The 24863-nt window shown below is 47.5% G+C and overlaps 1 protein-coding gene and 1 pseudogene across 1 annotated transcript in view; one reads left to right on the plus strand and one right to left on the minus strand.

Moving 5' to 3' along the window:
- Positions 1-11560, minus strand: part of CTSO (cathepsin O) — a 12740-nt gene extending 1180 nt beyond the window's left edge. Inside the window, exons 1-7 of the mRNA XM_007461872.1 lie at positions 11537-11560; positions 10629-10737; positions 9920-10059; positions 7788-7955; positions 6204-6325; positions 1665-1828; positions 989-1081 (exon numbers count right to left, since the gene is read on the minus strand). Coding sequence (XP_007461934.1) covers positions 989-1081; positions 1665-1828; positions 6204-6325; positions 7788-7955; positions 9920-10059; positions 10629-10737; positions 11537-11560 — 820 coding nt within the window. The remainder of the gene's footprint in view (positions 1-988; positions 1082-1664; positions 1829-6203; positions 6326-7787; positions 7956-9919; positions 10060-10628; positions 10738-11536) is intronic.
- A 7312-nt stretch (positions 11561-18872) lies between these two features.
- LOC103077479 (uncharacterized protein C19orf71 homolog) lies at positions 18873-19969 on the plus strand (annotated as a pseudogene).
- Positions 19970-24863: the final 4894 nt, after the last annotated feature.

Raw genomic sequence — 24863 nt, forward strand, 5'->3', positions numbered from 1 at the left:
ACGCGGGCCTCTCACTGTTGCGGCCTCTCCCGCTGCGGAGCACAGGCTCCGGACGCGCAGGCTCAGCGGCCATGGCTCACGGGCCCCGCCGCTCCGCGGCACGTGGGATCCTCCCGGACCGGGGCACGAACCCGCATCCCCTGCATCGGCAGGCGGACTCTCAACCACTGCGCCACCAGCGAAGCCTATCCATAACTCTCTTTTATCATAAATATCACAGCCTGGGGTGTTCTACATTTTTTAAAAAGTTGTATACACAGCATAGTTTGGGTCCAACTTGATTCAGAAAATACGCTGATTTTCTGGATCAAAAATTTTAGAACAGAATTTGAATATGGATTTTAGAATACGTTTAACATACTTAAATGCTATTTTAATTTGGTTTGTTGTTAATTACTAAAAAGTGTTATTCAACAAAAGAGCATGTTTGCCATTCTTTTAAGCCTCTCAATTCCAGTGAGTAGAACTTTTTGCTAGAATTTTGTAGGTGACAAGGGGCATATTAAATCAGAAACAACCCTAATATTCAGATTTTCACCCATTTTGATACAAAGAAAAAGTGATTCTTGGTGATCCTAGAGAAGGTGTTGTAATACATAAAATAATGGAAAGTAATACAATTATAAAAAGTAAATTTGGAATTGGAGACATTCCTGGAAAAGCTCAGCCTCCTAAGTGGAGTTTTTTCTGGCTTTGGAAGTAATTAAGTTTGGTGAATTTTCGCCACGTCTTACAATGTTTTGCTCATTACACTGGTGTTTACTACACTCCCTCTTCCGTTTAAAAGCATGAATGTGTACAGTTGTGTCTTTTATAAAAAGCACCGTTGTATTTTCATCAATTAGTTAAAGGATGACAATTCTCACTGTAAAAGTGATCTAAGCATCCGGGACGCACGCTGTGGACTGGATGGGCTATAATTTTAATCTATTCACAGTCTCTCCCTTGACATTTAGCCTGGAGTTTTGAATATCAACTCACGACTCACCACAAACGTTTCCTCCCATTTTTATGTGGACACAGCCGTCTATGCCCCAGGAAGTTCCCCAGGAGTTCCTCACGATCCAGTATGGGGTACTTCCTAAAAAAACGTAAAACAGACCCTGGAGAACATATTTGTGGTGAAAGAATGTTTATTTAAAGTTCAGTTATTGAAAAGTACAGTGGCTCTAAGAAAAAGATAAAACATGTAATGAACTGCTAACAAACCAGCCAAGTAAACTTGATCAGTACTAGTGTCACACGCCAATCAATGGAAAATGTGTTTGAATTCATTTCACTTAACGCAGTTGCTGCAGAAAATGAAAACACACATCCTTTTCCAGGGACTTAGAAAAAGGAAAAAAAAGAAAAAAAAGGATCCTTAGATAAGTATGATGAAATAATAAATAAGCACTTCTCTTTCCCAGCAGTTACCCTAAACATTCCAGATGGAGAATGCCCATTATTTAGATCAGGAATTTAGTGTCATTTCAACAAGGCATCTACCAGATTGACAGTGGGACCCGCAGGGCGTGTACACCTGGAAGTTTAGTGAAAAGTTGTAAAGCTCATGAGGACTTAGACGTAATAGGACCAAATTTCAGCGTTTTAAAGGATGGCAATCACTTGTCAAGCTGGAGTTCAAGCTGCAAAGCAACTGGTCACATCTCACCAGCACTCACCTGTTTTATCGAAGCCGGTTACCAGAACGGCGTGATTTGCTTCTCCACTAGAGCAATGATGCTGTATGATGCCTCCCAGATAATCTTGCCAGCTCACGGCATCTACTACCACTATCAGAGGGCCCAGGGTAAACAGTGCTTTTGCCATTTCGTCTTCTCGGTCACTACCAAAAGAGGAAATGTTTGGTTAAGAAGTTTAGTTTTTCAGGTAAAAATACTTTATAAAAGTGATCTATTTAATCTGTATATGGGTAGGAGTAGGTTTGGTTGCCATTATCAAGCCTTAATCGATGGAGGCTAAAAGAAGTCTGGAAGACTGGCAGTCCCAGGAGGGCTGTGGGACACCAGGCTCCGGACGTGCAGGCTCAGCGGCCACGGCTCACGGGCCCAGCCGCTCCGCGGCATGTGGGATCCTCCCGGACTGGGGCACGAACCCGCGTCCCCTGCATCGGCAGGCGGACTCTCAACCGCTGCGCCACCAGGGCAGCCCGCCTCCACCTTTTATTTTTTCCGTTTTATTAATTTATTTTTTTTTGCTGCACCGTGCGGCCCACGGGATCTTCCTGGATCAGGGCTCGAACCCGTGCCCCCTGCAGTGGAAGCGGAGTCCTAACCGCTGGACCGCCAGGGGAGTCCCGCCACCTTTTAAAGGTAACAAAAGCTATACAGTGAATACAGGACATCAACGACACCTTCCAGGGACGGTGTGAGGACCGGAGAAGGGCGGGGGTGGGGGGGCAGAAGCTGTCGGATCGCGGAGAGCGACGAGCGCCGTGGGCTGGCGGAGACGATTTAGTTACAATCTCTGCTCGAGGCAGGACGAGGGAGGTTCCACAGCTGTTGGAAAATAGGAAATAGGAGCGCACACCACGGCCTAGACCAGCAGGGAAAGGCTCCATTTAGCCCCGGAACTGTGGTCACTTGTCCTTCAGAGCAGTGTGGGCTGGAAACAAGTGAAGATATGCTCCGAACAGTATCTTTATTTCCATTTTTAGCCCAGTATGGAACTACTATATTATCAGACCTTGTTCCATGAGCTTACTAATAATTTTACACATCAGTAAGATAACAAATCTCGCAGCCTTCAAAGAATTCTCCTAATCTTTACTGTCATCCAGATTTGGTGATTAAGGCGAGTCCTACCCGTTACAGACGCTGGGTAAGTGTGTAGGTTTGCACCCCTGCCTCCCTAGAATTCAGTGTGGTACACTGCCTCCTAGTGTTTCAGTCTCTTGTTACATGTAGTAGGTTCTTTCCCTTTTTGTTTGTTTGTTTCACCCATAAATATTTTATTTTATTTAAAAAAACTTTTATTTTATATTAGAGCGTAGTTGATACAATGTTGTGTTAGTTTCAGGTGTACAGCAAAGTGGTTCAGTTATACCTATACAAGTATCCACTCTTTTTCAGATTCTTTTCTCATAGGTTATTACAGAATACTGAGTAGAGTTCCCTGTGCTATACAGTAGGTCCTTGTTGGTTATCCATTTTATATATAGTAGTGTGTATATGTTAATCCCGAACTCCTAATTTATCCCCCTGCCACCTGTCCCCTGGTAAACATAAATTTGTTTTCTATGTCTGTGAGTGTTCCTGTTTTGTAAATAAGTTCCTTTGTTTCATTTATTAGAACCCACATCTAAGTGATACCATGTGATATCTGTCCCTTTTGTTTATTTAAATAGTAATGCTCATATCCTAGTTTGACTCCTGAGATGCTTCTCCTGAGGTGTGATGAGCAAAAATGCAGAATGCAGCCTGAGTACGAATGATCATTTTGCTTTTGTGACTCAGTGTGGTTTTTTCTTTTAGATCTTTTTAGAGTCACCACAAGACTTTATGAAGTGTTTGGCTGGTAGCTGTGCCCTGGGCTGATGTTGTCTGAGACTACTCGAAAACTAAGAGAGCATGACCGTAAAAATAGAGGTCGGGGAAAAAGCATGAGCTTCAGAGTTGGCCTGACATGAGCTCTAACCGGGCCCTGCGGCTCACGTCCTCCTGTGGAAGCGGTAACATTCCAGTGCAGGGGCTTGCCCAGCGCCGGGTCACAGCAGACGCCTGGGGACCTTCCCACACCCTCCGGCCCTTACCCTGCGGTGTGGCCGGGCAGCCAGGGTCCCACTAGGAGACCTGCAGCTCCTGCCTGAGGCCCTTCTCCCCTCAAGAGCCTGGAAAGCAAACCCATGTCCCACTGCTACCTCCGCTGCGCCCTCAGCTACTGAATCCTGGGAGGCGATGTGCACCAAGTGCGGCGGGACATCATCCCTGACACACACATCCTGCCCTGCATCCCAGAGGCCCCCAGTAGGACTGAGGGCCGAGTTACCCTCAGAACTAATTTGCGTCCCGAGGACACATGGCTCTCCCCGCTCTGTCTCATGCCCTAGTCCCCTCCCGGCGCTTCCTGGGGTCACTTCCTACAAATCTGATGTTCTCTGTTCTGTCATAGACTCTCCCAGCTCTATTCATGGCAACTCCATCCTTTCAGTCTTTCAGGGCAAAAGTCCCGGAGTCCCCTGTGATGCTCTCCTGTATAACCTCAGAAACATCCCTCAGTATACCCTGTGGGGCTTTAGTCTCCACCAGGTCTAAGGCCACTCTTGTAACACTGCTCAAGTTATCACTGACGACCTGTCTCCTCATCACTTGCCCGTCTTGTTCTTCTCTCCGTGGCGGTCACACTGGCGTCCTTACTGCTCTTTAACTATGCCAGACCCATGTCTGCCTCAGGGCCTTTGCATGTGCAGTTCCTTCTGCTGGGAGCACTGTTTCCCCAGGTATCTGCAGGGTTACGTCTTCACTCAAATGTCACCTCCTCAGGGACCCTCTCCCGAGGCTGTACACCCCTCCCATGTCTCCTCTCCACCTCACTGCTGCTTTGTTCTCTTTAAAGCTATTTCATCTAACAGACCAGGCGTACTTTTATTTCTTTCATTTATTTCTTGTCTCTATCACTAAAATATAGTCCTGAGGACAGGATTTTTGTCTGTTTTGTTTTGTTTTGTCTGTTTTGTTCACTGCCAAATCCCCAGAACCTAAAACAGGGTTCAGTAAATATATGAATAAATGAATAAATCAAAGGAAGTTCTTCTTGCAGAGTCTAACGCAGTGAGCTTGGCGCTATGTTCTCAGAGTTAACTGTTCGCTGTAATGTGAGGGATTTTACAAGGTCCTCTGCCTTCTAATCCAAGGGCTGGAGGAATCCTGCTTCAGGCCCCAAGCGGTCACCTTTGCATTCTCTCCCTCTCCCTCTCTCTCTGACTCAGACTAATGCCTATTATTCTTTTGTCTCTTCCTAACTTTTTCAGTCTGCTACTCATGACAAGGGATGCCCTGAGTCCTTTCTAATGACACTCTGAAGATGCAGTTCCTTCGTGTGCAGACCCTTCCCTTAAGACTCTCCAGGAGCTGACAGCTTAGAGACGCACTTGCTTGTTTAGAAAGTGCGTGAACTTCACCCTCAAGGGAGGTGGGGAGCGATGTGCTCCGCGACCCTGCCCGTTTATCGTGGATTCTGTGCATCCTTCCCTCGGGGCCTGAGGCTGCCTGGCGAGAGCCCCGCCCGCAGATGGGAGCCGGGGACCGTTGGCCGTCCTCGGACGCAAGGATGCTGGCGTAGTAGGGTTCCATTTTGCTCAAGGATCCAGGTTCGCCCGTGATTTCTTTCAGATCCCATGGGGGAGACTCCATCTGGACCAGAGATCCTTTTATATTTACTAAGTAGCTGGGCAGTCTGTCACTTTAGCTGAATTGATTTTAATCTTTCTGTTTCCTCTGTTTCGAAACGCTGTGACAAGCTCCCTTCGTATCTGTAAAAAATGAAGCCAGGCGCTGCATGGCTCTCCTTCTCATCCCTGAGCACCTATTTTGCACTAAATCAAATGGTCGTAATGGTTCTCTAGCCAGCTCTGAGTTTTTCACGTGTTTTTAAAGAATTTTTAAATGATTATTTTCTCCTGAATCTGTCCAAAGTCACTGTACCCTTCCGGTCCCAACACAAGTCCTCTTCCCCGGCCTCCCCATCGCGCCTACGTCACCTGCTCTCATATGCTCTGCCTACTTGCCTCTAACATGAAAACTTCACTTCACGTTTTTCTTACAGCTGATCACTTGAGAAATGCAAGGAACATAGAATGTGTTCAAAAATGCTTCTTGGTAAGTAGACTCTGCTTGACATTAGCTGGAGTCTACACCGAGCAATCTTTTATTGATTCATGAGTAAGACTGAAATATGCTAAAGGTAAGTGTGGCACTTAAACTTGGTAAGAGGTGGTGAGTGTCAATTATACTTTAAACTGGATTTAAAGGTGTTAATTTAAGTGTGTTGTTTCTATTTGTAATGACGTGGGAGAAAGTAGATCACATTTAAGAAACAACGTACATAGACCTCCACGTTGATTACCAATTTCCAGTAAAAAGTCCATTGTAAAACAATTCGGAGTAGGCAGTGATGCTGTCAATCAACTTATTCATTCCAAATAATCAATAGATAATAAATTAAGAGATACAGAGGAAACCACAACAGAGGGAGACACTTACCGGAAGTCATAGGCAGAATAACCTTTGATTGAAAATCCAGAATGTGAGTCAGAAAAGTAGCGGCACAGACCATTCTGGGCTTTAAACGGGTATTCTGAATCTCTCACCAGCTTCACTTGCATCTAAAAGAAAATGCGCACCCAAAATTATCTCTGTCACAGGGTTGTGTTAGAAATCAAATAGAACTTATTACCACGTGTCAAAATAAGATCAGCCTGGGCCACACCTTCATCGTGTGGGTATTCTTTGAGTTATGAAAATCTTAAATGAACGCTTTAGGTGTTTTATAAAGACATCCTAGACATCTTTTATAAAGACATTAAACTCAATGTCTTTCTCTGTCTTCGGCTCCTGTGTTTCCTGTGTTCCGTGCCCCGGGACCTCCGGCGATCGGACGATAAGGCCCGGCTCTCCTTCTCCCGGGGGTACAGGCGTGTGCACCGCTCTCCTTCCACGGCTCTGGCTCTGGGTTGCCGAGCCTTTGAGGCTCAGGCAGGGCAGTGGTCCTGCACTGTGCTCGCAAGCATCCTTCCATCCACTTCTCTCGCTGCCATTCACCTGGCAAATGCCACACACCGTACGGTCGTCGGGGCCGAACCTGCCCCTTCGGAGAGCAGGGCTTATGCGAGCGCGGGCACACGCTCTACCTACTGCTGCCCGTAACATGTACAGAGCATCAGCATCCGGTGTGTGGTGACTCAAAACACAGCAAATGAGTAAGAGGGGGGCCCTGGAGCTTGGGGAGCGCTGCCGTGACAGGTTTTCACGACACCTCATCGCTGGCTTCACGCCACTGCTGCTGGACCTAGGACAGCGTCAGAGGGTGTTTAGTGCTGGGGAAGCCTCTGAAGGGGGAGAGACAGGGCGCAGCCCCATGCCAGCTACTGACGCGCAACGTGGGCTCAGCCCTGAGCCTACAGAGAGCACCCAATCAGCTGACCGCTAATCCCCTGTAAACCTGAACACCCAGAAATTCTACGGAAATGAACACGCTCTCAGCTTTGTGAGTCACGTGACACACATCTGCAAAAAAAGAAGCATCTGTTAAGTAATGTGAGGAAATAAACATAAATATTTTTCTGAACACCGATTGCAGGTAAGATTTTTCACACTTTGGTTTCTCTATTGATGGCTGACCTGCCCAGAAGCAATTCTCTCTCTCTTTTTTTTTTTTTTGGCTTAAAACACTGAAATTGATTTTCACACGTTCTGGACACTGGAAGTCTAAGGTCAAGGTGCTGGTGGGGTTAGCGTCTGGGGAGAGCTCTCTCCTTGCTCTGCAGACGGCCGCCTTCTCACCGTGTCCTCACAGGGCAGACAGAGCTCCTGTCCTCTTCCTCGTCTTCCGATAAGGTCACAGTCCGATCGGGTCAGGGTCCAACCTTATGACCTCATTTAACCTCCAGAGCCTCCTAAAGACTCTATTTCCGGATATGGTCACACTGGGAAGTCTTCTGATTAACTCAAGCTCTGGTTAGCTACATTTCCGACCCTGAAAACATTATTTAGTAAATGAGAGTAGATGGTCTGTGAATTCTGAACGCACATTAAACTAGCAGCTTAAAAGGCTGTGGACCTAGTCACCTTATTGAGCCAGTTCAAAGCGTTGAGCGGGGACCCTCCGTTGCAGCCGTAGTTGTTGTATGAACAGTCTATGACCTGCTGGACACTCAGTGCCTCCAAAGGCTGCCCTTTTATGGCGCACGCGGACTCCACTGCTCCTACCACGGTGAAGGCCCAGCATCCGCCGCACTGCCAGGGACAGAAACAGGACAGTACTTACTATCAAATAACGTGCAAGTCAAGTCTGCCAACATCTCTAATATCTCAGATGATCAAATCAAGTGAGCACAGTCTGGAGGCCCACAGAATATAAACGCTGATCCCGTCGACTTTCTAGTTGAAAAAAGGAAACGAAACCCAAAATTCTCTTGTAAGCATCGAAATCTAGTTATTCATTAAAGGTAAATTGGTAGTATCAGTACTGCAGGTTAGACGATGCAAAATAAAAGTGAATTTTAGAGACTGGGAAAACACTTGAACTGATGGTCTTTTTAAAAAACGAGTCTGCACAGACAGAGAGAGCAGACTTGTGGTTGCCAAGGGGGAGGGGATGGGGGAGGGAAGAATTGGGAGTTGGGGATTAGCAGATGCAAACTAGTATGTATAGGATGGATAAACAACAAGGTCCTCCTGTACAGCACAGGGAACTATATTCAGCATCCTGTGATAAACCATCATGGAAAAGCATATGAAAAAGAATATATATATATATATATATATATATATATATATATATATGAGAGTTACTTTGCTGTACAGCAGAAATTAACACAACATTGTAAATGAACTATACCTCAGTAACATACATTAAAAAAAAAAAAAACGAGCCAGTTCACTGTACAGGTGGCTTGCCTCTAAGGTGTGTACCAACGTGCAGCGCTGAGTCTAACCTCATTTCTTCTATACTCCCTCTCATTTTCACTGTACAGCATCCCTGGGGTTAGGCACCAACTTTCCCAGGTCAGTGGACATCCCCGTGCCCAGCGGGGGTGCGGGGCAAGCGCATCTGCCCTCCAACGTCTGCCGGAGAGATGGCTCGCCTCGTGAATGAGCATGCCTACCCACATCTGGGGTCCCGCTTTCCCTCTGATTTCAGGTGATCTTCACAGGCACACTCAGGACTTCTGCAAGGTAAATGGCTGCATTTTTAAAATTTGTTTTTATTGAGTACAGTTGATTTACAATGATGTGTTAATTTCTGCTGTGCAGCAAATGACTCAGTTATACATATGTATACTTTTTCATCTTCTTTTCCGTGATGGTTTATCACAGGACATTGAATGTAGTTCCCTGTGCTGTACAGTAGGACCTCGTTGTTTATCCATTCTATATATGGACTAGTCTGCATCTGCTGACCCCAAACTCCCACTCCATCCCTCCCCCACCCCCTCCCCCTTGGCAACCACGAGTCTGTTCTCTATGTCTGTGAGTCTGTTTCTGTTTCATGGATAAGCTCATTTGTGCCATATTTTGGATCCCACATATAAGTGATATCGCAGGGTGGTAAACGGCTGCATTTGCTGCAGGACTTATGCACTCCGTTATTATTTGACGCATGTAAAACCGCACTGCCACCTTTACTAGTTCCCTGTCCTTTTCTAGTGTCACGAAGTTTTCAGCGCTGAGTCTAACCTCATTTCTTCTATACTCCCTCTCATTTTCACTGCCTGATTTTGCAGAGTTGGTGATTTCTAGGAACGTCTATGTCACATTCCAGCAGAACTGACTGCACTTTCAAGGATCACAGGTACAAAGTGTGCGATCCTGTAGGGGTGGGGATGGAGGTAGGGTTTCTGAGGGAGTTCAGGGGATGAACCCAAGAGGCCGGGAAGCACGGGGGGGGGGTGAACGGCTCAAGCGTCAGTGGTCAAGTTCACCTCCTCCAGCCTTCCCCCGGCTGTTCTGCAGAGGCTTGGGGACCGTGATAAGGGGGCTAGGCAGCCAGGGAGGGGCGCCCACAGAGCTCACCTCCAGAGTGAGAGCCCGGCCTGACATCCGTCTCCCCCACCAGGGGTTCTCCTGGCCTTTGCCATTTTTTGATGATTGGGGTGTCCTTCCACCTAGAGCAGTGATGGCTCCTTTACAAGTTTGATCGAACTTGACCTCAAGAGTGACTAAGACACTGACCAAAAAGGAAAAGAAAACAAACGTACTGTCTGCTGGTTCCTCACTGGGGTGACGGCGTGCTTGTCCCTCCAGTCAAATCTTAACGGCAAAGACAGGTTGGAGATGGATGTGTGCACGTCCGCCAGAAACCGGGGAAAACTGGAAGGTCTGCTTCGTAAATAAATAGCTGAGGATACACATGAAAAGAAAAGGCAACCAACGTTATATTACAGGGATTCCTTTTGGAGGGACGTTTCAACAGAAACAGTGGAGTTTCTGATAAAGTCTGCCTTTTGTGCTTTTCCATACATGAAATGGATTAGCCGAAAGCTACAAAGATGAGAATCCCTCCAATAGGGCCGGGGCTGTCACATAAAATGACGTGTTTGATTGAAGCAGGTCAAAAAAAGATGAGTGTAACTGACATCATTTGTTTTATCACAACCCATGGAACCATGGGTGTCTTGAATAGAAACAGCACAGAAAACTGGAGGAGAGATGAGGTATCAGCCCTCAGAGCCACGTGGAAATGTCTATATTTACGGTATTTAGTTCTTAAGCAATAATTAGAAGAGAGTGACCATGGATTTATTTTTCTAACTGTCAGCACCAGGTACATGCTTGACACTTATTAAGCATTTAATAAATATTAAGTATTACTCAATTCACTAGCTTCACAATTGAACAATTCTCAAAAGTTAAGGAAACAAATTAAAGTCAGGAAACTAATTAACTAATAGCCCCATCGCACCATACCTTTAAACTCTTCAGGGAACAAATAAGAAAACTGATTTATTCCATAGACGGCAGTGGAGTTTTCACCAGGAAATAAAGAATTCAAGTATCGATGTCTATTAAGACTTTCCTAAAAGGAAAAAAAGCACACTCATTTACATCACCCATGTTAACTTTCCAGAGCAATCTGCATATAACTTACTTGGAGATAGCTTTCAGATGCAAAAGTTAAAGCTTGATTTATTTCCTGCAGATCATGATGGAAGGTCACCTAAGATAATCAGATTAGTTTTATAAATGTTTTGTATTAAAAATATTATCTGACTTCAGGAGTAATTTTTGAAGCTGGGAAAATAATGTCCCAGGAATTATAAATGGATAACCATTTATAATTCCTCTTTACTAAGCATGTTGAAAGCACTAAATATATGGTTATTTAACATAGTGGAAAAAATAAAATAAATTGCAAATAAACACTAGACACTAGTGGGAATTGTCGCCAAAGAGTATGCATGTGATCCAACAACTATGAATCTGGGAAGACTGTCTTCTTTATCTCCGTATTTCCCAGCACAACTAATAAAGCACAAAAAAAGGAGTAAGTAACTAATGAATCAATAAATCTGATTCTTCTTGAGCTTTATAGAGGTCTCTGTTTCATTTTGGGTAAAAAGCCTTTGGGAAAGAGATGCAATCCTGGAAATGTCCCAGGAAGATCGCCTGGCTTGTCTTTCCAAAGGGAAAATCGGACCATTGTTGACAGATTCCTCAGCTTTGAGATCTGTGATAATAATCTTAGGCTTGTCTTTTATATGAACATGCCTCAATTTCCTACTTCTAACCAGCTGTGTGCGATAAATAAAACTTCAGGAGACCACCATTTGGTAAGTTTCCAGCTCTAGCTATTCTGTACTTGCTTGTGCACTTACGTGTTTATTGCGTGTCTGTCCCATAAACATATAAGCAAAATGAGGGCCAGGCTGGTCTGTCTTATTCGCTACTGTGTTCCCCTCACTGAGCACACACCTGGCACACAACAGATGCTTAATTAATATTTGTTGTTGAATATATGCATAATTACATTTTATATACGTCATGCCCTTGATAGTGCTAAGCTTTTTTTTTTTTTACATATCTATTCTTTTTCAGATTCTTTCCCATTATAGGTTATTAACAGATATTGAGTATAGTTCTCTGTGCTATACAGTAGGTCCTTGTTGGTTATCTATTTTATACACAGTAGTGTGTATATGTTTATCCCAAACTCCTAATTTATCCCTTGCGCCCCTTTCCTCTTTGGTAACCATAGTTTGTTTTCTATGTCTGTGGGTCTATTTCTGTTTTGTAAGTAAGTTCATTTGCATCATTTTTTTAGATTCCACATACAAGCGATATCACACAGTATTTGTCTTTCTCTCTCTGACTTATTTCACCTAGTATGATAATCTCTAGGCCCATCCATGTTGCTGCAAATGGCATAAGCTGTTTGTTTTCAAGGAAATTATTCCTGGGACTTATCATAATCTTATTTTTTCCTTATTGAGCATGCCTGGAACGATTTTTAATCAATGAAATGATCAACAGTTATTGAGTTGTAGACATTTAAAGATAATCTTGATGAAGCAAGCCTTTGAATATAATTTGGAAAGGAGATGTAAAAATCTATTAACAGAACTGAAATGCAAAGCAAGTGTGAGTAGAGGCCGTGTGACAAATCTAAGCCAGCGACTGCAAACTGCTGAGGAGTTCAGCGGCTTCCTTCATCCTATAAGCATCTACTGGCCACTGTTGCGAGCTGGAGGGATGAGGGAAGGCCTGAGAAGGTAGGACCTTTATGGATGTACAGGAAAGCCCGCTGCAGCCAAGAGGATGGGCCTCACAGACCATCCACAGGGGGCTTACCCCCTGAATCTGAATTGCCAGGACTGCAGGGAGGGAGGCCCTGGTGCTCACAGGCTGCACCCAGGCCATGACTAAGCACTCGGCCGGCCTACTGGGGAAGGGCCTCCACTGAAGACTGGTTTGGGATTTGTGTGTCCCCATGGCCTCCTACCCTCCCCTGGCCTGCGGGGTGTCTAGGGTACCCTGCCCTCTCCCCTTCTCTCAGCTCAGAGATGCTGCAGACACACTCCCTGACCCTCCCCGACTTCCTCTCTCAGTCCTGACTCCTGGGATAGAGCAAAGGAAGAAAGAGAAGACACACAAATCACCAATATCAGAAATGAAACAAGGGCCACTACAGACATGTCAGGCACTAGAAGAATCACATTCTGACCACTTGAGGCCAATAAGTTTGACAACCTATGTGAAACGGACAAACTCTTTGGAAGACACACATTACCAAATCTGGATACAAGAGAAACAGAACACTTGAGCAGCTTTTTATCAAGGAAAGGCATTAAATTCCTAACTGAAAATTACTCCACAAAGAAAACTCCAGGCCGAGATGGCTTCATTGGTGAATTCTATACAATTAAAAATGAAATACCAACACCAATACCAATTGTACGCACATTCTTTGAGAAAACAAAGGCGAAGGGAACTCTTTGCAACTAATTTTATAAGGCCAGTATAACCTTGATCCCAAAACCAGACAAAAACATCTCAAAGAAAGAGAAATACACACCAATAGCCCTCATGACTATATGACTATAGATGTAAAATCCCTAAGAAAATATTAGCAAATCAAATTCAACAATTTATAAGAAAGACAATACATCGTGACCAAGTGAGGGCCATTTAAAAAGACTACGTTGGTTTAACATCTGAAAATCAATGAACATAATACACCATATTAGTGGAATGAAAGAGGAAGGAAAACTATATGGTATTTTCAATAGACGCAGAAAAAGCACTTAACAGTTCATAATCCTTTCATGATAGAAACTCTCAGCAGTGAATGAAAAGAAACTTCATCAACCTGATGGAAAGAATCTATGAAGTGCCTATTTCAATCAGAGGCCAACTTCGAACAGAATCCATTTGTGTCTTATTCCCTGCTGAATTAGTCAGAAAACCTAGACTATCTTGTTATACATGGCAGATGTTAAAGTACTGGATAAACGGATGGACAGATGAACGAATGACTGAACCAATTCTGACCCAAGATTTCAAGTTTCTGGTATATTTTCATTTTGGCAGTGTAGGCATGAAGCTAGAGCCATTAGAAATTGCCGCCCGAACCACAATGTCTTACATCAATTTCACCTCTTAATGTTTCTGTTAGATAGAAATTGCAATTTAAAGCATTCTGGATAAAGTTTATTGGGAGGAAATAATCCAGATCTTCAGAGGCTGTTTACAGCAAACATCTGTGGTTCATTCATTAGGATCATTCATTGTAAAATGACCTTCTATTTATACGTAAACAAACATGCCTCAAAGTACACATAATTTTATTGTTTAAAAACAGAGCATGTAATCATCGAGGCAAGAATTTTTAAGGTGGAGCTTCTGAAATTTTAAGCAAAATCACATGTGCATTGGTATACAAATATTTTTCTGAGGTGAGAACATGCAACTTTTACTGGTTCCCTTATTGGGTCTGTGGTCTCCCACAGGGGTCAGAAGACCAGCTGCTCTGTGGTCAGACAGGGAGCCTCAGCAAATGTCAGTCCACGCCTGGGCTGTAGCACAAAAAACAGGCTGAACCCAACGGCAGGGGATTCCTGAGCACCAGAAGCTTCTAAGAAGTGAAAGGGCAGAGGGGCGGCTGTTGTCCCTCCTTCCCCAGTCACTTATCCTGTGAGGCATCACATAATCATCCCAGGAGGAGCCTGGTCTTCACCCAACAATAACGAAGTGTCGGTTTGTGTACAAGTATCATAGGTGCCACCTGACATCCGCTCAAGGAATATTCCCGGGGAACTCAGGAAACCCCGTAAGGCAGGGATGACAAAACCTTTCACCATGAACCCATGACGGTGAAAAACATCACTAATCAATCAGATCCTTTCTCTAACTGTGTCAGCAGTTCCCTAAACACCTTTCCACTGGGTTTTGGGCAGCCACTAGGCAGTCATCAATGCATTTGCAAACAAGAGGACACCTCTTTGCTCTCCCTAAATAACATACCAAGATCCAAAGACTACAGCTCCTAGTTCAACATTTGTCCGCTTTTCACCCTAAAACCTCTCCATTCTCTCTAGCACAACACAGAGCACTTTATAACTCTATTTTAATTTTTAAACTTTTTTTTCGTTTTAAGTTGATTATGGAGCCAGGGAATTTTCTAGAACCTGTAAATAATTTACCCCGATGGGTAAACAGAGAATCTCAACTTAACCAATTCCTAATTAGACATGATTTTATTTTATTTGTATTATTTATTTATTTATTTATTTTTTGGGGGTACGCGGGCCTCTCACTGCTGTGGCCTCTCCCGCTGCGGAGCACAGGCTCCGGACACGCAGGCTCAGCGGCCATGGCTCACGGGCCCAGCCGCTCCGCGGCATGTGGGATCTTCCCGGACCGGGGCACGCGAACCCGTGTCCCCTGCATCGGCAGGCGGACTCTCAACCACTGCGCCACCAGGGAAGCCCTGACATAATTTTAAAGAGATAAAGCTTTGCAGAGTTATACTGTCAGTTACAACACATTTTAATCCATCTTGCCAGGCCAGAGGGGTGCTTCCCAATGCTTGTGGGTACCCAGCAAGCAAGGCCCTTTCTATCTGCTCACGTCCAGCTCTGCCCCAGGTCCAAACAGCTGTCTAGGTTCAAACACAGTGTCCAGCAAGTGTGGACAGAAGCCCTCGTTGCTCTCCCTTCCGGGCCCCCATCTCAAGAACTAAACTCCCACTGGGAGCAATTGCTTTGAACATCTTTCGGGCTTTCTCAGCTCAAGGTTTTTAAACTTAACTGAGAATCTTCCTCACTCTGCCCTTGTCTGCTTACAACTGTCTACCTCCTGGCATGCACCCTTGCAGAACCAGAGAGGAGCTGTATTTTCTAGACATCATCTCCTGGGTATGGCCTCTAGTATGAGTAACTATACGATATGAGTGAATACATATATATGTATAAATTATATAAATAACATAGGTTTAAAATACATATTCATTACTCTGGCCTCCTTGTGACTTCAATCCTCAATTTTTTTATTTTTGAGAAGTATGGCAGTGCTTTTATTTCTTCAGTCAATGAATACATTAGCGGTATGGGTGGGATTGATTATTTTTCCCCTAAGGTGTTAGTTCACCACCATATGCCTCCAAGCTCAGGGCAGGAATGGAATACAGGACAAAAACTTTGATCTTAAGCGATTATACCGGTGCTTCTGGTTTTGAAAGCTAGAGAAATAAATTGGCGATAAAAATACACATCTTGGTTTGGGCAAAAAACAAGAATGCACAGAATCAGGCAAGGCTAGCACTTCCTAAACACTGGAGGTCCAGGGAGACGAGGAGAATTAGGAGAGAGCACCGCTACAGAATCCCATGGAAAGCTCAAGAAAATACCAGGAAAATAACAAATGCAATTCCACTAAGCAGCAGGATTACTGATTTCATACTTGCTTTTGAATAAGAAAGAAGGAATTTTCTTTGATAACTTAAAAAATGATAATGACCTCTAATGATTTAAATGATAATGACCTCTCATGACCCCACACACTTTCCCTGTGTCCCCAGCCCACGGCTCCCAGTATCGGATATATACTGAGCAGAACACAGTGAGGCCAACTCTAAATCATTACCTCTTGCAGCTTGCTTGGTTTCAGGAAAAACCTTATTTATACTGAGCTAACTGGTGTGTTCCTGAGTTTTAATGCTGGCGTGCATCTGAGATTACCAAGCCTTTTCAAAATAATCTGAAAAGGAAATGAAATGCTTCCCCCTTCTCTAAATCGGTCTCCACCAAGTCAGGGGAACTTGCAGGGTATGCGCTAGTCCAAGGGGCCCGCGTTCAGGAAAATCAGAAACCGGCAGGATTCCCTGAGCTGGCTGAAGGCTGGCTCTGTGCGGATAAAGTTCCGACTTCAGAAGGAGGTGGCCGGCGCCCCCCGCCCCCGGAAGATGGGCAGGTTTCTCCGCCTACTTCTGGTTCCCATCCTTGAAATGCAGTTTGGGAAGGCGGCGAGGACGCCCGGGGGCTCCAGAAGGGGGTGCGCCTTCCAATCAGGGCCACCTTGGACGTAGCCAGTGGTCACCCGCAGCTGCACATCTTTCTTGGAGGATCCCTCTGTGGGTCAGCACGGCTCTCGCGCGTCACGCCAGCTCTGGAACGCAGGCGCGTCACCGGACTGCGCGCAGGCGACCCCGGGGGTGGCGCTCCGATGGCCCCTCTGTCCCGGGACAGGAAGCCCAGGGGAACCCGGGGGTGCGCTCAGGTCCCCCTCCCCCGTCCCCGGGACAGGAAGCACAGGGGAACCCGGGGGTGCGCTCAGGTCCCCCTCCCCCGTCCCCGGGACAGGAAGCACAGGGGACCCCGGGGGTGAGCTCAGGTCCTCCTCCCCCGTCCCCGGGACAGGAAGCACAGGGGACCCCGGGGGTGAGCTCAGGTCCTCCTACCCCGTCCCCGGGACAGGAAGCACAGGGGACCCGGGGGTGCGCTCAGGTCCCCCTCCCCCGTCCCCGGGACAGGAAGCACAGGGGACCCCGGGGGTGAGCTCAGGTCCTCCTCCCCCGTCCCCGGGACAGGAAGCACAGGGGACCCGGGGGTGAGCTCAGGTCCCCCTCCCCCTTCCGGGACAGACAGGCGGGAAGGGCCCCCGGGGAGCGCGGTACCCGGAAGGCGGCAGGAGGGTTGCGGCCGCTCGGCGGGGTCGGGGCGGCGCCGGGGCAGCAGCAGTAGCAGCAGCAGAGCAGCCAGAGGCGCCGCAGCTCCATCGCGCGCGCTCCCTCTTCCGGTCGCCGGCTCCCGCAGCCGGCGGGTACTGGGATTGGGGGCCGCGGGCGGGGCGCCGGGCTGAGATGGTTACGCCCCTTCTTGCCCGCCGCCCGGAAGTGGGCGTCCGGCGGCCGCGAACCGCGGCTTCGCGCTGTGCTCGGCGGGGCGCCCGCGCGGGACCCGGTGCTCCGGGGTCGCGTCCCGCTTGCTAGAAGAGAGCCTGACGGTCGCTTCGCACGGGAGTGGCAGTACGTGCTGTCGCGTGACCGCACTTGCTGCCTCAAGCCCCTTCTGCCTCCTCCTGTCTCGGATGGAAAGATGCAGGCAGCCGCGGAGTTTAACTTCACCTTCATCCTGTTTCTTCTGGGATGGGCTCTGACATTGGGAACCTGATTCCGAAATAATGTCTGCGAATTTGCACGGAGACATTCATTCAGCAGATGTTTATTAAATACATATCAAAACGAACAGTTGTGAAAATAGTACACAATGTTTCGGTTTATTACATTATGGCCGTTTCAAACTTTGGAAGCCAGTTTCTTCATTTGCACAGAAAGAAACGTGGCGTTTAATTCTTAAGTTTGTGGTCAAATTTGTGTGTGTGTGTGTGTGTGTGTGTGTGTGTGTTATTTTAGACTGTTTTAATTCCTTTTTACAAGTCAGGTGCATTTTGTAGTTTCGGCTCATTTTGTAGTTCAGAAGAGTGGGGCACCCCAGATGGTCCCCAAACTCCCCTCCCTGCAAGCGGCAAACCCAGCCTGCGGCCACTTCCTAAAACCTGTGTCCCTGAACCACCGGGGCTGAGCCCACCTCTTATGAGACTCGTGGGTTTCTGGTTTTCCGTGCGGAGTGAGAACTCCAAATAGGCACAGGGGAGAATGTTTTATCAGCATCCCTGCTCGGACCATCTTGGGGCCACGTCCTCATTCCCTGGGGCATCTCCCTGTAGGGAGCTCACCAGGTCAAAGCACAGCACGTGCCCATGTCTGTCTCTTGGGCAGTGGTGCTGCGAGGGTGTTCCGGAAGGATAGCTTTAGTTTTAATGGTACCTGGTTGAGGTTGGATTTTTTGCCATCATTAGCGTACTTATTTCCATTTCCCTCTTTGCTCTGCCAGCCTCTGTTCCTTACACCATCCCTGATGCCCCAGGGCCTTCGCACAAGCGGGTCCCACCTCACATCACTGCCACCTCCTCCTTGAGGAAGCCCTCCTGTTGCTCTCAGCCTGGGACGGGCTCTGGCAACAGAGGCCCCCAGAACAGGCACTCCTGTGTAACTGCATAGTTTCTCCTTTAAATGTGAGCTTGTCTTCACTCCCAGCTGGCTCCCATGACTGGGCAGGTGGTGATGGTGCAAGAGCTCCCTGAAGGTCTCCTGGGAGCCTGGGCTCCCCACACACTTTCCCTGTGTCGCCAGCCCATGGCTCCCAGGCCAGACCAATGACGGTGAAGCCAGCGCCATTCACTCAGCCACAGCTGAGACCACGTCCTCCTGGTGCACCTCCAGGCCAGGGGGGCTTCCTGGAGGAAAGGGCCTGCAGGTCTGGGAAGCTGGGCAAAGGACTTTGCAGAGGCAAGAAAAGATGCAATGTTTAGGGGGTCCTGGGGGTCGGGGAGGATGTGGCAGAGAGGAGGGGCTACAAGGGGTCAGCCTCCCACCCTCTGCCAGCCTGGGTGTGAGGGTGTCCAGTACTGAATGACAGACGAGGCTCCCCGCACCTCAGGCCAGGCTTCTGCACCCTCAGCGCTGGCGAAGGGGATGAAGAGGCCCGGGGAGGGCAGGGGGTCCGAAAACTCAATCTCTCTCCTCCCACCCCCGCCCTCAGCAATGACTTCCTGTCCCAGGAGGGGCCCCTCCAGACGCCGGCGATGCGCTGGAAGTACACGCCCATGGGACGCGACGCGGCTGGCCCGCAGTGGTACACGGGCCAGACCAGCTCGGACCCCCGAGAAGCCTGGAACACTCTCCCTCGGGGGCTCTGGACAGCCCGTACCTCTAGGCTTATGTCCGCAGGCGCGGATGCCACAGCCCCCGGGAGCGCAGCATGCCCTCGGGTGAGCGCCCGGCCCCACCCGCCCTGGCACCAGGCCCTCCTCGAGGGGAGGGTGAGGCCCAGAGGTGCAGAGATGACCCCTGACCCCTACCCCGCAGCCTACACCCAGCGTCTCCGGGAGACGGCCTGGTAGACGGCATCATCCCCACGCAGTACAGGGGCCCCTGCGCGCTGCTGTGGGAAGACAGACCCATGCAGCAAGGAGTACGGTGATCCTGGGCCAGGGCATGCGACCCAGGGGCTAGAGTGAGACCGCCTGGGGCCAGGAGGCGGGGCCAGCAGGTGACCCAGGTCCTGGCCCCCCAGTGATCCACAGCCACCAATTCGGAGAGGAGCCGCTGTGGCGCGCGTCTGACTACGTGCCACACCTGTCAGTGCCCAGCGCCCGGGCTACATCCCCCAGAACTACCGGCAGTGGGCACAGAACCCTGCTGCCCCTCCACCGGCCAGCAGCTCCCGCCCATCTACACGGCCAGTCACTGATAAAGATCGCGCTGCCCGATGTGGCTCTTCGGGACCGGCGCCTCTCCCCCAAGGCGTCTGTCCGCCTCTGGGGCCGGGGCCTGGGTCCCTCAGGCAGCCAGGTGAAGGGAGCTCTGAACCGGGACGCTGGTGACCAAGCTCCAGGGCAGAGTCAGACAGATGAGCTCTCCTGCCCTCGGCCCTGCTACCCCGGGCCCCAGGCCAAGGCACAGTCCTGGCCCCGGCTGGCCTGGGCACAGGGAGCCGCACTCGGGCTGCCTGCCCGGCATGCTGAACCTCACCATCGCCACGGCCAGGGTCTGGGCCCAGCCCCTAACCCCGAGGCTGGGCTCCTGGCAATCTCAGCAATGGCTCTGTCCTCCAGGGCTGGTAGCACCCAGGAGACCCTAGGCTGGCCGGGGCTGAGCTCGGGGCAGGCCCTGTGCCCAGGAGCCTCACATCTGGCCCTGTGGCCAAGTTTAAATAAAGTATGTCATCGCACAAAGGCACTTTGTACATGCCTGGCACGTCTTAAGCACTCAGTATTAGCTATTTATTTTATTTTTAAGTAGCTTTTCCCCTCCTTTGGTTATTGTTGCACTGCTTTCCACCTACTCAGCTTAGTTCATAGTCACCCAGTTCTTCATGCATTCTTCTCCTTGTTTTTAATTTTTTTCAGATCATTTCACTTCATATTAACCTAATCCTAGAGAATGGACCAAAGGAGCAGAAGTAATGTTCAAATAAGTTAACATCCCATTCCAGCAGCATCTCAGGTTAAGGGTTTTCTGGTGAAGGGGGCGGGCACTTTAAGGATGAAAGCAGCTCTTTTGCCCCTTTTTCCTATTTACACATTTCTGTTGCCCTCTAACCTTAAAAGAATAATTATAGGAATGAGACCACTAGGCAGTTTAGCCTAACTTCTGACTTATGGGCTCCCGAATGTACACCATGCCTTGCCTAACCTGTTGGTTCTTTTCCTAGATAAAAAGAAGGAAGAATGGAGAAGTCAGCAAGTAAAGAATGGCCCTCTCTACCCCCAAGGCCCCTTAACAATCCTGCAGGCAGATTAGGCGGAGGAGACAGCGTCTGAAGAAGGAGTCAGCCAGCCTGCTCGCTCTCCTGCCTCCATGGTTCACTGAGATTCTTCCCCCCATTTTCCCCTTTAAACACTGTCCTGGCTGAGCAGAACCTTGGGAGTTGGTGTTAGGACACGAGTCCACCTTCTCCCCAGATTGCCACCCTTTCTGATTGAAGCACCTTTCCTTTCTATTCACACTTGCCTCTCAAATTATTGGCTTTTGAGCGGTGAGCAACTGAACCCGAGTTTGGTAGCAAGGAGACCAGGCCACTTCCAATGTCCATTGTCCTTCAGAAGAACACAGATTTGTTTCTCCAATTTAAAGTGCACAGTGAATGCAAATTCCTGTGCAGTAGTTCTGGAGTGGGTCCTGATTATGCTTTGCTAACCATCTCCCAGGGCTGTTGCTGCTGGTAGCAGGGGCCACACTTAGAAGGGCAAGCAGTACACCAACCTGCTGCTGATTCTGCGCTCCCCTCACTCAGCAGGGAAGTGAAGGAGGGCTGAGGTGTCTCCCTCAGAGAAAATTCATATTCCTTTCTGGTCATTGCATCTCTGCCCATTTCCTCGGACAGTGAGTATCAGTGAGTAATATTGTCCTCTCTGACCTCAGGGCAGCTATGTGATTTGCAGGGTGTGATTTGCAGCTTCCCGTGTAAACTGAGAATGGAGGCCCCCTATTCACACGTTATTAAGAATTTCAGGATGGCAACAAGTGCTGAGTCTCTCTGAGCACAGGGTCCTGTGTGGTTCCCCGTGCCACATGCCCACACAGGCGGCTTACTAGGCCTTTCTACTCTAATCTTTCCTAAACAAGGCTTCCAGGAGTCTTCGGAATTGATGTCAAGGTCAGCCCTCTTAGACTTTTTAGAACCACCATCTGATTTACGTCTTTCGTTTGTGCCTAGGTACGGAGAGTCATACTACTCTCTGATGGAAAATTGATAATAAAGATAATGTACACCTGTTCTGGGTATTAGGAATAAAGACATGAAAGTTTTTTCTATGCATGTATGATGAGACGATTGCTCTCGGAATGGAGGGGGTAAAGGTTTAATTTAAACAGCGAGCTCACAGATCAATGTTCATATCAACTCTGGCTGTTCTTCTGCAACCAGCCTTCTCCTGTAAGTCACTCAAGCTAATATATATATATATTGCTATATATATAGCTATATATATATATATATATTGCTATATATATAGCTATATATATATATAAGTTTGCAATGCAAGCTTCTGCTAAATATATATATATATATGTTTGCAATGCAAACTTCTGCTAAATATATATATATATATATTTAGCAGAAGTTTGCATTCAGATCATAGCTGCTGTTTATTGACAACCTACTGAGTCAGAACATTTAAATACAGGCAGCCACCTTACCCCAGGAAAATTGGTTCAGTAAAAAAGCCATTTAAACTAAATTTATTTCCTAAGCTCACGTCAACAATTGTGTATTGAGCACCTATTAAGTGCCAGACATTCTGGTTAATAAGGATCTGTCAGTAAGTAAGTGACGGAAGAGACAAAAATCCCCACCCTCATGGAGCTGGCCTCCAGGGAGGAAGGATACACACAAAAGTTAGTAAAAGTGTTACAAGGCAATTAAACAGGATACAGAGAGTCAGGAGTGAGTGGTGGGGCTGCAATTTTCAGTAAGGTGCTTGGGAGGAAACTCTCTGGGGAAGAGACATCTGAGCAGACCTGAAGGAGGTGAAGTGAGATGTTCAAGTGTCTGGGAGAGAGAAACTAAGATGGAAAGAATAGTAAGTGCCGAGGCCTTGAGGTGGGAGTGTGCCTGGCACGGTCCAGAAGCATCAAAGACGTCCGTGTGGTGGAGAGGAGAGAAAGCGGGGAGTGCGCTCAGACTGTACTTCTCTGCAGGTTAAAGGGGAATCAAAATTACTTATTAAGTAGTTATTAGAAAGGGATTTGAAAAAGCTTTTATCTTGAAAATTGAAGGTTGCACATTCCGGCTAATTTTTAGAATAAACACCATCAATTTCATCTATGTGGGAGGTGTAATTCTTCTCAGTAAACTGGCAGAATAGCACACTGGGCTTCCTTTGCTTCTGTGTTGGTTGTCTGTTGCTACATAACAATAACCTCCAAACTTAGTAGCTTAAAGTACTAACCTTTATGATCTCACACAGTGTCTGTGGGGCAGGCATCTAGGAGCGAACTAGCTGGGTGATTCTGGCTCAGGCTCGCTCACGGGGTAGCAGATGTCAATGAAAGCTGTTGCCGCCATATCAGTAAACAAAGGATGTTGCAGCCATCGAGCCATCACGTTACAGCCGCCTGGATGGTGAGCTCTGAGGGAACTCAGGATGGAAACAGGATGCCCGCCATCTAGCCCTCAGGCCCGCAGCCACCTTGCAGTGATGGGGAGACTTGCCCCAGAGAGCTGAGGTGGGCATCAAAGGAACAATTTCAGTGAGCCCAGATTTTGCATCTTTCCACACACCGAAAAGCTCTAACTTCCTTAACTTGAGATGTCTGCTTTGCTTTACTTAACAGTAATCTTTTGATGTTCCGACTACCTGGTCTTTGTAGCAAAAACTCCTCTATATCCTGGCTCCCCCCTTGCCTCTTTGAAACAGTCCCTCCGAGCCATCTGAGAGGCTGCGTCCCGGGCTTAAGTCCTCAGAATATCTGCCAAGTAACACATAATTCTCAACGTTTGGTCTGTGCCTTTTTTTTCCAGCTGACACAGGCAAGCTGTTGAAAGCAGCTGTGGTCATCTGGAGGTCTCACGGGGTTGGGGGATTCGGTTTCAAGCTCACATGGCTGTTGGCAGGGGTCCTCAGAGGTCCTCAGGCTTCTGGGTAAAGGCCTCCGGTCCCTACCCCCTGGGGCCCCCCAAGGGCTCCATGGGCCTACAAGCTGTCTTCCTCAAAAGTGAGCCATTCCAGGGGTGGGGAGAACAGGCCAGGGAGGGACTGGGGTGAGGCCGCAGTGGCTCCCATGACCTAACCTTGAAGTTGCACAGCACCCTTCTGCCCTGAGTTACACAGACCAAGCCTGGTCTAGGGTGGGTGGCGGGGATGACACAGGCTGTGAACACCAGGAGCTGGACCCATTGGTGCGTCTGGGAAAACCAGATCCCACAGCCTCACGTCGACACTAGCAGTGCACGCGGTCATTTGTGTGTGTGTGAGAACAATCCAGCGTTTCCACTGTTTTCACAAATGCTTCTCAACCTCTGTGGTATTCAGATCATTATTTGTTATTGTTTCTATCTTGTCATAAACCTTCTGGGTTTTCTTCAGTTTATAATCATTTTACTTTATTTTAAAATGACTTTGCTATGCAGCATTATTCACAATAGCCAAGACACAGAAGCAACCTAAATGTCCATAGACAGATGAATGGATAAAGAAGATGTGGAACATATATACAATGGAATATTACTCAGCCATAAAAAGGAGTGAAATAATGCCATTTGCAGCAACATGGATGGGCCTAGAGATTGTCATAGTAAGTGAAGTAAGTCGGACAGAGAAAGACAAATACCATATGATATCACTTACATGTGTAATCTAAAATATGACACAAATGAATTTATCTACGAAAGAGAAACAGGCTCACAAACATTGAAAACAGACTTGTGGTTGCCAAGGGAGAGGGGGTGAGGGAGGGATGGATTGGGAGTTTGGGATTAACAGATACAAACTATTGTATATAGGATGGATAAATAACAAGTTCCTACTGTAGAGCACAGGGAACTATATTCAATATCCTGTAATCAACCGTCATGGAAAAGAAAAAAATATATTACTTATCTTGATAAAAAAGAAATATTAAAAAGAATGTATATACTTGTA

The sequence above is a fragment of the Lipotes vexillifer genome, unplaced genomic scaffold (assembly GCF_000442215.2).
Source record: "Lipotes vexillifer unplaced genomic scaffold, Lipotes_vexillifer_v1.1 scaffold214, whole genome shotgun sequence".
NCBI classification, from domain to species: domain Eukaryota; kingdom Metazoa; phylum Chordata; class Mammalia; order Artiodactyla; family Lipotidae; genus Lipotes; species Lipotes vexillifer.